This window comes from Pituophis catenifer, unplaced genomic scaffold (genome assembly GCF_029215685.1).
Source record: "Pituophis catenifer annectens isolate HBS135680 unplaced genomic scaffold, rPitCat1.0.hap2 SCAF_8, whole genome shotgun sequence".
Lineage (NCBI taxonomy): Eukaryota > Metazoa > Chordata > Lepidosauria > Squamata > Colubridae > Pituophis > Pituophis catenifer.
The window spans coordinates 28925340-28938877 of NW_027256888.1; the positions used below are offsets into that span (position 1 = coordinate 28925340).

At 40.8% G+C, this 13538-nt stretch overlaps 2 protein-coding genes across 2 annotated transcripts; both read right to left on the reverse strand.

The window, feature by feature from the left end:
* Positions 1-250: 250 nt before the first annotated feature.
* Positions 251-9497, reverse strand: LOC139320703 (uncharacterized). The gene is made up of 5 exons (XM_070949138.1): positions 7202-9497; positions 3667-3725; positions 2731-3132; positions 1951-2006; positions 251-287 (listed from the first exon to the last, which is right to left on the reverse strand). The coding sequence occupies exons 1-5, from the start codon at positions 9495-9497 to the stop codon at positions 251-253; spliced, it is 2850 nt and encodes a 949-aa protein (XP_070805239.1).
* Positions 9498-9739: 242 nt separating this feature from the next.
* On the reverse strand, positions 9740-10796 carry LOC139320704 (uncharacterized). The gene is made up of 2 exons (XM_070949139.1): positions 9834-10796; positions 9740-9748 (listed from the first exon to the last, which is right to left on the reverse strand). Exons 1-2 carry the CDS (start codon positions 10794-10796, stop codon positions 9740-9742), a joined length of 972 nt encoding a protein of 323 aa, XP_070805240.1.
* Between the last annotated feature and the right edge of the window lie 2742 nt (positions 10797-13538).

Sequence of the window (13538 nt, forward strand, 5' to 3'; positions counted from 1 at the left end):
GTTGTATGTCCATAACCACAGGTCATTCTTTTTCAGAAACACAAAGGTTGCAATCAGTACTGTACATTGTGAATTCATTTCATTTATTTTCCAATGAAAACCCCATCCCGGAAGGAATAGTGGTGAATCATACCCTGATCATACAGTTAAATTTTATACTTTTCCACTAAACACTGAGTAGAGAGCAGCAGCAAGCCCTCAAGACTGGGCAGCTGTAAGAACTTGGAAATACAAATAGTGTCATAAATTGCTAAAATTGCTCATGAAGCTGAGAACTAGCGAGGGTGCTGGAAGACAGGAAATCTAAAGGGACTTGCCACCAGCAATTTAGGGCCACTTAAGTTACCATTTTTAATTTATAAGAAAATTTGGAAAAACAGTTTTGGAGGGGAGAAGACTATAAAACTCCTAGAAGATAAGCACTGCAGTGCCTCATGGAATGAAGAATTGGTTTGCAAAAGTCATGGGGACTTCCTTAAAAAGAATGCTTTAGGAGCAAGGTCATTTTGTCCTTCATTGGAAGCTCTAACTGCAACTATAGTGATGCTCTTCAAATTACAAGTTATAGAGATGTTTAGAGAGGGAAAGAGAGATGTAGAACCCAGGACTCAATGCTGAAAGTCAGCACTGATACACTTGGTTCAAGACCCACTTTCCTTCTGCAGGGCAGGAGAGGCTGTTCCCACTGACAGCATATTCAAGTTGGCGTCTCTCCTTTTGCATCTTTTATTTATTTATTTATTTATCAAATTTTTATACCACCCTTCTCCCAAAGGGACTCAGGGCGGTGTACAGCCAAGATAAAAACCAGCAATATAAAAGTTAAAAACAATTTAAAATTATTAGATAGTTTGGCCAATCATCTAAAACACAGTAACCCATTAAAATAATATTTTAGGCCAGCCCTGCTTGATGGAATAATAGGGTTTTAAGGGTGCGGTGGAAGGTACGGAGGTCGGAAATCCGACGAATCTCCGGGGGCAGCTCGTTCCAGAGGGCAGGTGCTCCCACAGTGAAGGCTCTCCCCCTGGGGGTCGCCAGTCCACACTGTCTAACCGACGGCAACCTGAGGAGACCCTCTCTGTGGGAGCGTACTGGTTGGTGGGAAGCTATCGGAGGCAGAAGGCGGTCTCGTAAATATCCAGGTCCTATGCCATGGAGCGCTTTAAAGGTGGCGCCCAACACCTTGAATCGCACCTGGAAGACCACTGGGAACCAGTGCAGCTCGCGCAGGAATGGTGTTACATGGGCGCACCGAGTCGCCCCCATAATCACCTGCGCGGCCGCATTCTGGACCAGCTGGAGCCTCCGGGTGCTCTTCAAGGGGAGCCCCATGTAGAGAGTGTTACAGTAGTCCAGACGGGAAGTGATGAGGGCGTGAGTAACCGTGCACAAGGCGTCCCGGTCCAGAAAGGGGCGCAACTGGTGGATCAGGCGGACCTGATAAAAAGCCCCCCTGGCCACAGCCGTCAGATAATCTTCTAAAGACAGCTAAGAGTCCAGGAGGACACCCAAGTTGTGAACCCTCTCTGAGGGGGCCAAGGTCTTACCCCCTATAGTCAGTGATGGAACCAACTGACTATGACGGGACGCCGGAAACCACAGCCACTCGGTCTTGGAGGGGTTGAGCCTGAGCTTGTTTCTCCTCATCCAGATCCATATGGCCTCCAGGCACCGGGTCATCACTTCAAGGGCATCATTGGGGTGGCCCGGGGTGGAAATGTACAGCTGAGTGTCATCAGCGTACTGATGGAAATCCACTCCGAAGCCACGGATGATCTCACCCAGCGGCTTCACATAAATGTTGAACAGGAGAGGTGAGAGGACCGACCCCTGCAGCACCCCACAAACTAGGCACCTCGGGGTCGACCTCTGCCCCCCTGTCAACACAGACTGCATATGGTCAGAAACGAAGGAGAACCACCGTAACACGGTGCCCCCCACCCCAACCTCTCCAACCGACACAGCATGATACCATGGTCGATGGTATCAAAAGCCACTGAGATCTAATAGGAACAGGACAGAGGAACAACCCCTGTCCCGAGCCCTCCAGAGATCATCAACCAATGTGACCAATGCCGTTTCCGTGCTATACCCAGGCCTGAAGCCCGACTGGAACAGATCTAGATAGTCCGCTTCATCCAGGTACTGGGGAAGCTGTCGCGCCACCACACTCTCCACATCCTTCACCATGAAGCGAAGGTTGGAGGCTGGATGATAGTTTGCTAAAACAGCCAGGTCTAGAGAAGGCTTCTTGAGGAGGGGCCTCACCACCGCCTCTTTCAAGGCGGCGGGAAAGAAACCCTCACTCAGAGAAGCGTTGACAATCCCCTGGAGCCAGCCTCGTGTAACCTCCCGGGAAGCCAGCACCAACCAGGAGGGGCATGGGACCGCGTTCAACCTACCCAGAACCCTGTCCACGTCCTCAGGAGTCACAAGGTCAAACTCCTCCCAGCTAACATTCTCAAGACCCACCTCCATCATCCCATCCGGATCTACCCAGTCGGAGTCCAGACCCTCCCGAATCTGAGCAATTTTGTCATGCAGATATTGCACAAAATCCTCAACCCTGCCCTGCAAGGGGTCTTCCCGCGCTCCCAGGTTGAGGAGGGAGTGGGTCACCCTAAACAGGGTGGCTGGGCGATTATCTGATGACACAATAAGAGCGGAAAAATAATTACATTTTGCCGCTTTTATTGCCACTAGGTAGGTCTTAATATAGGACCTTACCAGTGTTCGGTCGGATTCGGAACGGCTGGCCCTCCAACCGCTCTCTAGGCATCTTTTCCAGCGCTTCACCTCTCTCAGTTCCTCGGAGAACCAAGGAGCCAATTGAGAATGGCGCCGGGTCAGAGGTCGCAAAGGCACAACGTGATCCAAAGCCCCAGAGGCCGCCCTCTCCCAGGCCGCCACTAGTTCTTCAGTCGAGTTATGAGCCAGAGCCTCAGGGATTGGCCCAAGCTCCATCAGGAACCTATCCGGGTCCATCAGGCACCTGAGACGGAACCATCTAACCGGTTCCGTCTCCCTGCGGCGAGGGTTAGCGGTTTGAAAGTCCAGTTGGAGGAGTGAATGATCAGACCATGATAAGGGCTCGGTGACTAAGTCCCCTATTTCTAGATCATTCTGCCACTGACCAGAGATAAAAATCAGATCCAGAGTGTGTCCCCCCGTGTGTGGGGGGCCATGAACTAACTGGGTCAGGTCCAAGGCCATCATGGAAGCCATGAACTCCCGAGCCACCATAGACGTTTCACCGACCGATGGCAGGTTGAAATTCCCCATAACCATAAGCCTGGGGGTATCAACCGCCACCCTGGCTATTACATCAGGCAGCTCGGGTAGGGCCGCGGTTGCATAGCAGGGAGCCAGATACACAATCAGCAGGCCCACCTGCACCCCCTGACCCCCTCTTCACAAGGAGGGACTCTCATCCGGCTATCTGAGGAACAGTGGCCTCCCTCAGACATAGACTTTCATTAATAATAACCACCATCCCCCCACCCCTTCCCTGAGCCCTTGGCTGATGGAATGCCCGGAAACCTGGCGGGCACACTTCAACAAGGGGCACCCCCCCCCTTCCAAGCCCAGCCAGGACTCCGTAATACCCACCAGGTCTGCACCCCCCTCCTGAATAAGATTGTAAATGAGGGGGGCTTTATTTACCATGGACCTAGTGTTGTACAACATCAGCCGGAGGCTCGGGCCCTGAGGATCTGAACAACCTGGGGAACGAGAAAAGCATTGGGGACCGGAGTGCGCAATCGCTCGAAGATAGCGAGTGTGCACTCCCTGAACATATGGCCCCCTGCTTCTGCCATATCTGCCCCTCCCTCTCACAGTACTGATAGAACAGCCCTCCCTAAGTCGAGCCCCGGCCCCCTCCCTAACATCCGACCCTGTGTCCCTATTGCCACAGCCCCTCGCAGGGCCCGGTCTTGACCCAGATGGATTACCCCCCAAACCCACTCTGGTCCCCCCCGAACCCCTAAAAAATTTTTATTAAAAACCCACTTAAAAAACCCCTCAGTCTCTTCTTTGCCGCATGCCATTTCTCGGGGTTCTTTTCCCAGTGTGCAATGTTCAAGGATGCTGGATAGGAAGCCACTGAAATCCAGAGATTCCTTCTTATTATACATAGTTAACTGTTTTATTGAACTCAGTGGAACTTTCTTATGATCTGCCATGTACAAGGTCCATCTTATTTATTTAAGATGCAATGACATTCTAGGTTGCTAATAATAATAAAAAGGGCTTATGCCTGTGGTTGTTAATCTCTGGAAGCAAAAAGGTGTGAAAAACAAAAGTATTCCTGAGAAATAATCCACCAGTGCTTTGAAATACTACATGGAAGAATGAACTCTCTTGCTTGAAATACTGTACATATGGAAAATTTGGTAGGAGGATTCCATATGGTAATGCCTGAAGTGTCTTATTTGGACCACATTCTTATGTGCTACATTCATGCAATTACTTACACTTGTGATTGAAGAATCCATTGTACAGACTGCCCTGAAGTGTGGACATTTCCTCGTGATTTGTTGGAAGAGGAAAATGAACTCTTAATAATGCAACTATAACAGCTTTGAAAGAAAATGAATGCAGGGTTATCATGGTTTTGGAATTGTCCACTAAGTGTTGGTATATTTTCTGTAAATGCTTATGTACTGGAAACTTTGAACAACAGAGAAAATAACATAACAAAAAACTGAAATAAACAATGAAAAGCTATGAAAAAGTTATCAGGGTTGGTTTGTTTGAAAGATGCATGACTATTAGAGGTTTGTGCACTGCCTAGCACTCAGTCTCCCAAAGTTGCAAGATCTAAACCTCTGGGAGAGCAAATCTGAAGCACTGCCAAGCCGTATTGTCTTAAACTACCTTTTTATCTGTTTTTAAGAGGTGCTGTCTTTGTTTGACAGCTGTGAAGGCTAAATTGGCCAGGTCGTTCTTGTCTCTCCTTTCATTTTAGAGTATATAGGCAGCAGAGTAGCAGTTACATGGGCGTCTGCTGGTCTCTTGTCCCCCCACTTCCTTTTGCTGAAGTGGGGGAACGGGCTATACAATGGGGCCCAGATGCAGCTGGAATCCTGTTGAAATTTCAGGGGTATCAATGAAAGAGGCATCATCTTTGGGTGGCAATCTAACAATCCTAGCCTTGAAAAAAGTAGACAGTCATGAGAGAGCTCTTTGTACACATTAGAAATAAATCCATGGGCATTCCATGTTCTGACAGGGGATCCTGAGTTGGATTTGAATTTAAGGTATTTGAAGGACAGAGTCCAAATTGAAATATCCCTCTCCTCTAATAACCCTGCATGCTTAAACAATACTGCTGCTCTTCTGAAAAGAAAAAGAAAAGGCAATCAACTCCATACAGCAGTGATTCCCAACCTTTGCAGCTTGGTGGACCTGGGGTGGGGTGGGGAGAGGAGTACTGGGCCATGTAAATGACAGGCCAGTGTGTACGCAAACACGTGCACTATTGCATGAGTGGCAGGCCGGCGTGCACAGCTCAACTTGTGCAAACAGCAGGCTGGTGTGCATATGCACGAGTGCCTGCTGCTTGTACAAGTTGAGCTATGCTTGCGCACGCACACATGCGCTCCAGCCAGCCAGTCACGGGGTCCTATTCCCAACAGGCCAAAGCCCGGTAGCGGGCCACAGCCCAGGGGTTGGGGACCCTTGCCATACAGCATTTCTTTTCTTCTATTTCTGGAGGGCAAAAGCAACCTGATATTTTGCACTGCTGTTTTAAATTGTTTTATTTAACAGCATCATTAAGCGAAACACAGGACAGAACATTCTACTTTCTATTTAATCACTACTAGATGCAAATTTTATTGCAAAACAACTAGTCCTTTCCCCAGTTGGGCATAATGTAATGTTTTTAAAGTTTGCTTTCCATATTTTTTTTAATGAATTTCCATCCCATCTACACATATCACCAAGTCAGTCAATGTGGCACTTAGCCTACTGTATTTCTTTCCCTCTTTTTAAATTATAGGCCAAAAATATAAGGAATATGCAATTCAATAAGAAATATGTTTCAGCCTTGTGGTATAGTCTTTCCCTGATCAGCAGAATGGAGAACTTGGTAATACATTAACAATTATTATGAATTAAATAATAAAATATATAATTTTTGCATAATACTGGCTATTGGAATAATCAATTGTCTCACCCCCCCCCTCCAGACAATTGAGGCAGAAAGGAAGCCTACTCTACCCCCTCAAATAATCCTTTGGGGTGAATGACACCCATTCAGATGTATTAAACTTTTCTGGCACAACTTTTATGGACTCTATTCAGAATGCAGTATTCATAAAAATGAACAGAAAATCTTTTGAAAACACTATTTAAGCTGTGTGATCAGCAATGGGAAGTTTTAGACTGTTGCCCTGGTTTTGTTAAATTTATTTTCCTATATTTAGCTTTTTCTTGAATTATTTCATGCGCATGTAAAGTTAATAGAATTTTGTCAAGGGATGAGAGGGAGATGAAAGAAACTTACCCAGGTGGTATTTTGGGTAACAGTTTGATATTTGGCCAGTACTACATAACAGCTTCTTATTCCTTTTCTTTCTGTTCAGCTCAGTGAACTTGCATTGTGTCTTCTTCATTTTTTTAGGGGTCTCCATTGGGCCATCCTGAAAAGCGGCACGTTTGCTTGACTTCTTGACTTCAGTGAGCAAGCTGGAATGCCTGCTTCTGTTAGAAGCCCCTCTGTTCCTTTCACCATTATCAGCCATGCTCTGCTGAACAGAGGGGGACCTCAAAGGACAACCATTGTTTTCTGGGGAGTAGATGTGGCTGCTGCAATGTTCCATAGATTCTGAAGTACAGATGGCAAAGTTCTTATTAAACACATGCTGTTTATCCACTGGATTAATTTTCTTCGAAAATATTCGACAATCCTTAAAAGTTTGCTCTCTCCATGCACTTTCATTACATTCATTAGGGGCATGTGCTTGTCCAATACTTTGCTGATTGCTGTACATGGATTTACTACTTGGCCTACAGTTTGAGACTGAGTCACACTTTGTGCTGAGGTCAGACAATTGTGCATCTTGTTGAATAAATGCATCTCTGATTTCATTTCCAGTTGCTGAAGTGATTCTGTAAGATTCCAACAAAGTTGTTTGTTGAGTTTCTACTGGGTCATTCTCAAGGCTTGTACATATTTTGTTAAGTTTCCTACTTGAATTAGTCAACCACTGACTTTGGCAGAAGAATCGCAAGTTTTTCTTTTTTGATTTCCAGTCAGATGTTCCATGATTATACAGTTTTTTCACTTGTCGCCATCGATCGTGTTGCAAGTTCTCAAATTTAGTTCTCAATTTAGCTAAGGTGAAACTATGCTCCTTGCTTAAGACTTGAGATCTGACAATTTTATGTAGAAGCTGCAATTTTCCTGTTGATTTTGAAGGTGTGGACAGTGCAAATTTTTTAAAGTGCTTTCTCAAAGGACTAGTATTACAATCATATTGTTTTGTTCCCATTTTGAACTGCCTTGTACTAATTACTTCAAAAGGATCACGAGCATTTGCTTTTCTGACTAGTGATAGTGATTGTGTTTCTGTTGTTTGCATAAACCATGCACATAGATCATCTATACTGCATTTTTTCTGGAAAAGCATTCTTATAGGTGAATTTTCCAGTTCCAAAATGCAGGAGTCCAAAGGATTTGATACTTCAATGCTACTATCTTGTTCAATATGACATGTTCCATTATATGGCCATTTCTCATATTCTTCTCCATTCACATGCAACCAAGTCTTAGTTATCTGGTCATATCTACTGTTTAGTTCTTTTAACAAAGAATCATTAGAAATAGAAGGATCCCACCATCTAAGGGAATTGGATGAAATTATGGGATCCAAAGTCATTTCACCGACGGATCTGGATTTACTATTCTCAGAACTACTTTTTGCATTGTCTGCCCTTGTACTTATTGAGGTATGTTTGGGTGGCATTTTTGAATGCTTTACTTTGTGATCTTTACCATTTTTCAAGCAGGGTTTACACGGTTTATGCAAAAAGGCACGTTTACAAGAAAATGAGCTAGAAGATGCTAATGAATGTACAAAAGGCAATGATGGTCTTCTAAGAGAGTGTCTCAAATGAGTTTCAGACCTTTTTGAAGCAATGATAATCTTGGGTGAAAAATTCCCTGCTTCATCATTGCGAAGGTTTTTAAAATCATATCTTTTATTGCATTGCTTAGCATCCTTCTTAGATGGTTCATTTCTTTCTGACACAGCTTCTTGCTCTAAGGGAGGCAGGCAGCTGTTGACACACACTTTTCTTTCCTGAGATGAAATCTGATTAACAGTCACTGATATGCCAGATATTTTTACTTTTGCTGGCCTACCAGGTTTTCTAATTATATTTAAAGGCTTTTGGTTTGGTCTGATATTGCTGCAATGAGATGGTAGAACAGGGCTGCTTTCTAGTGGTCTAACATCCTCATAGCCACATTTAGATGCCTTTTCTGTTGTAGAATATTGCATAATTTTAGATTTTGGCAAGTTGTTCCTGGCATCTGAGCTCAGTGTTATTTGATCAGGGTCACATACAACACTGCAGTAGCTGCGAGGTTCTGGTGCAGTTTTAACTATATTTAGGTTACCTTCTGAAACACACCTCTTAATCCTTCGAGACCTTCCAAAAACAACAGTCACTGTAATATTTTTGTAAATGTTCTCTTCCTCTAGGCATTCCATGTTACAGTTGGCATTTTTTGCAACACCAATGGAGTCCTTCCTATGACTACCATTATTACTCACATCAGCTTTTGGTTTGGGAGGTCGTCCAATCGGACGTTTAATTTGTTTTACAACCTGAGGACCAATTTTTTTGGGTCTCCCAGGTTTTCTTTTCAGGGAGGATCCAGTGTTGCCTTGTTCCACAGGTTCTTCCTTAGGCTTAGGATTGGTTACAGTGGCAACTGTTGTAGGAAAACCAGTTCTTATTTTATTTTTATCTGTATTTTCGTTATAGCTGCATTTATCAACAGATGCTTTTTCATCAGAATCCTTTGCCTCCAACTGTTTTCCCAACAGCTTATTTGTTTTCTCCTGAAGGGAATAAAGATCTATGTTTAATTTGGATGAATCATTTAGTGTGTACTTGACTCCTTCACTGCTATTAATCTTGGAAAGGAACATAAGTTTTATAGGGCTAGTGTAATTCAATGTTGATGAATTATCCCCCAAATGAGAATTTCCTTGGGAAATTGAGGGTTTCAAAAGTCTTTCATATTCTTCTTCACAAGATACATTTTCTTTTTTGGGCACAAAATCATTTTTGTTGCTACTTCTACCTGTTAAATGACTCTGTGGTAACACATGTTGTCCCTTACTTCCAGTTTCACTCATGCTAATAAGGCCACTTTTAGATTTACTGTTGGCATCAGAATTTTGAAGGTCTTTCATTTTGCCCAATATTTTATAACCATTACACATGGGCTCTGTGGCCTTTTGAGCCATATTCATTGTATCTTCCAAACGCTTTACAACAACATGTAGATTGGTTTTCTGCATAATCTTATTTATATTTTCATTGCTACATGACTTAGCTTGAAAATCTTTGAGAATTTTATCCCCTTCTATGCTAGCAGCAGATTTTGATTTTTTGTTTTTCCTTAATAAAAAATTGTTTGCTACATACAAAGAGCACCATCTAGGAGAGAAAATGTTATGTCTGGTTCTTTCCAGGCCTCTATCATAATTTCCTTTCACACCAGCTGGATCCACATGTAGTTCAATTCCACATTGTGTTTTAGCCAAAACTGTTTGAGAGATTGTAGAGCTATTTGCTGCAAATGTTACAAAATCAGAATTAATTTCTGAGCTGATGAGAGGTAGTTCTATAGTTTCTTCTTGATCTAGTGGCAAAAGCTTCGACTTAGAAGAATATGTCCCATCTTTATTTTCATAGCCTTGTAAATCAAGCTGTTTTAATGTATTGTATTTGTCATTTTTTGTATATTTTTTAACTTTTCTCTGTGAGATTGCCTTCTTTCTTAAGAAAGTTTCATCAAAGCTAGCCAACTCTCTTTTGATTTGCAAAGACTTTCGTCTAAATAGACATGAATTGGGAAAACTATGCATTGCAAACAAAGTTTCTTGTCGTTTACGAAATCTTGTTTGTATAATTTTATTTTCCACTTGCTTATCATGTTGATTCAGTAATTCTGTAAAATTATAATCATTGGCCTTAGCATCATGCAAGAGAGATGTAATGAAGTTCCGTAATTTAGAATCGGCTTCTATTCTCCCATCACTCTTAAGTAATTTTCCCAATATTTCTGTATCAGTAGTTTCTATTGATTTCAACTTCTCATTGATTCGATCCATTAAATCCTGAAACACATCAGCATTTTCAACCTTTTCAAGCTTATCAGAAATTGTAAGGCTATTTTCTTGATTCACACTTACAATGCCTTCCTGCAGGTTATTGGGCACTTCTGCAAGATATATTTGATCTTTCTCTAGTTCAGCGGGAAACAGTGAAGGAGGCTGGTTACAGGTTTTTTCAGGTCTGTTATCTTCAGCTAATTCCTTCAGAGAATTGTACCCATCAGCTTCCACAGGAGACAATGGAGGTGGTGAAGGGCTGCGCCCTTGGCTACCCTTATTAATTTTTTGCCCTCTTGAAAAGAGGTATGTATACAAATCTGCCCAGGTAGAATAGATTTTACACAGTTGTAGCTGTTTGGGACAACACCCATGAGGATGGCAAAGCAAAGAATTTTCTTTGTTCATCACTGTGTTAACAAAGTCTGGGGTCATTGAGTGGCATGTCAAACAATCCTTATCTGGTCTTACATTTTGTGAACGGCACCTTTTCATCAGCACGTTGTCATCACAACTGAAGCCTGGAATATGAACCTCATCTTCCTCTCTCTCAGAATATTTAGGGTAAGATAGTTGACTACTGCAACCTGAATAACATGATTCTTGGATGAAAAATTTCAACATGGCTAAAGTCTGATGCCAATGATATGAACATAAGGAAGCCAACACCTTGTTTAGAGTAGAGTTTCCTCTTTCCAATTTAGTTGTTTCCTCTAGTTTTGCACCAGCAGCTGTACTTGAACTGAAAACATAAAGCAGATCGAAACAAAAAGTAAATTACAATTAAATATGGAACATATGATAAAACCTAATGAAAATATGGTATCATTCAAAGCTTATAAAAATGTTCTATTTATAAAAATGTTACACTTACACTCAATGCATTTTGTAAACACATTGTAAAAGAAAAGGGGAAAAAAACTTAACAAAAAGATTTAGCAAGATGTGTTTTTCCATGTAATGCATTCAGTAGCATCCTGTTTACTATTTTAAGAGCAATTAAAGAAATATTTTTTTTATTCAACATTTAAATAAAGAAATTATGGTTGTGATCCTAACTATATTTTAATCATACACAAATTATATTGAAATCAGCAAGGACTCAGATGTCTTCTGTATAAATTCCACTTTAAAATAAGAAGTCCCATGTATCTTAAAAATACATTTTGGACTACACATATACCCAGCACGGAAATGACATCATATGTGCAAGGCACAATTTTTGTACTTAAGTGTCATATTTATGGAGGAGACTGACAGTTTGTTGAGCAGCCCCTTATTTTTTAATAATGATATTTAGGATTACGGAGGAGTACATATACAAATTAAATGTCATTTGAAGCTTTTCTATGAAAGGTCCAATGGAATAAAAACCAATTCCTTTTTATGAATTTATTTTAGAGGGCAAGTATATAATTAAGCAAATTAGTATATTTAATTCTCTTATTACATTAATGAAAATAAAAATGTGCTTAACTTGATCTACCTACGTGCTTAACTTGATCAATTTCTTTTTAATTGAAAGTAAGCTATCTTCTCAGAGAATCATTTCTTTTTAAGTCTTTGCCACAAATTTATTTCCTTGTCTTTCTCTTGTGTATAATTAGAATTTAACCCAAGTGGACTTCCTAGGACCTTGAGGGACAAGGTTAACAAACTGCAATATATAATGGATACTTTTCTTGTAAACTAAACTATATACAGAGCTCTATTTTATTAATTATTATAATGGCTTTCAGATGGCAGATATATATTTATCTGTATATATTTTAGTTTATAAAAAACTATATACACACAGTGATTATACACACACACACACACACACACACACACCCCACTATGTGTATAAATATGTGTCTTCCTCTAGAATTATTCAGTGAAGTAAGATATAACTAAGAATTCACCTACAACACCTACTGCTTGAAATATTCCAACTACAAAATATTAAAAATTGTTACTACTTACCAAGTCATTAATTCAAACTGAAAAGTTAATTGTTCACAACAAAAAGTAAATAGTGATTTAAGGGGGGAAATTGCATAATGCAGCCTCAAATATTAATGTCTATCAATACTTTTAAATGTATTAATATACAATTCTGTTTCAGAAAAGTAATGTATTTCAAACAGATCACCAAACTCTGAACATGACACACTATCCCAGCAATAAAGTGAAATCTACTCCAAAATTACAACCATATGATAGTAATATATCAGGTTTCCTGTCTAACCAGTTTAAGAAATGACTGTTTTGATTCCTGCCTTTCTGAAGAAACCAATTAATATGATGCAACATCAATAACATGTCTTTGGAAATCTATGTAAAAGCATATTAAATATCCATTATCTCCAGCTAAATTATCTCAGGCTTCTACCCATTTGGTTGACAAGTCACTGGTAATCTGAGAATTAATAGGCATTAGATGGCTGAATGATGTGATCCTTCCAAGGGCAACTCCATCTACAAAGTATGGAAGTTTCTTTGCAATGGAAGTATTGACCATAAAGAGTTCTGCAAAGCAGGGCTGATGAAACTATTTGGTAACTATACTGTAAGCAAAAATGATAAATCTTGCTCTTAACTCTGCATGTATAACTATATGTATGTTTAGCCCTGTTCACACAGTATGCAAGCTTTTAGTATGGAAAGTGATATCTCTTCAGTAATCTGTCCCTTCACAATCTTTATTAAGGTTTACTTGCTGATCCTCAGTGCACACATTTAATAGACATGCATATACTATGGTATATATGTACCAACAATTTAAACTTTGTAATCTTTTCCTCTCGTATATGATAATAGAAAAATTGTAACATGATTAAATAGAATGTGTTTATTAACATATTTTGTACCATAAAAGTCACACAATTCTGAAGTCCTGGAAACTGAGGCTCAATTGAACTATGCAGTCTGCAAATGAAAATTTATGAACATAATTTAGCATTAATTATAGCATTAGCATTAGTTATAATGCTACAATTCAATTCCTTAAACTTAACAAACCAAGGGCACAATCACGAGGTCTTACTGCACAAAGAAATATGTGGCTGTGCAAAAAAGCAGCACTTTATCTATTAAGTATCTTTCCTGGTATCTAATGTGTCTTACTTTATGGTTCAGTCTGCACTGCCATTTTACCAATAAAATTAGGCTCATAGAGTAAATCAAGTAAGCCAA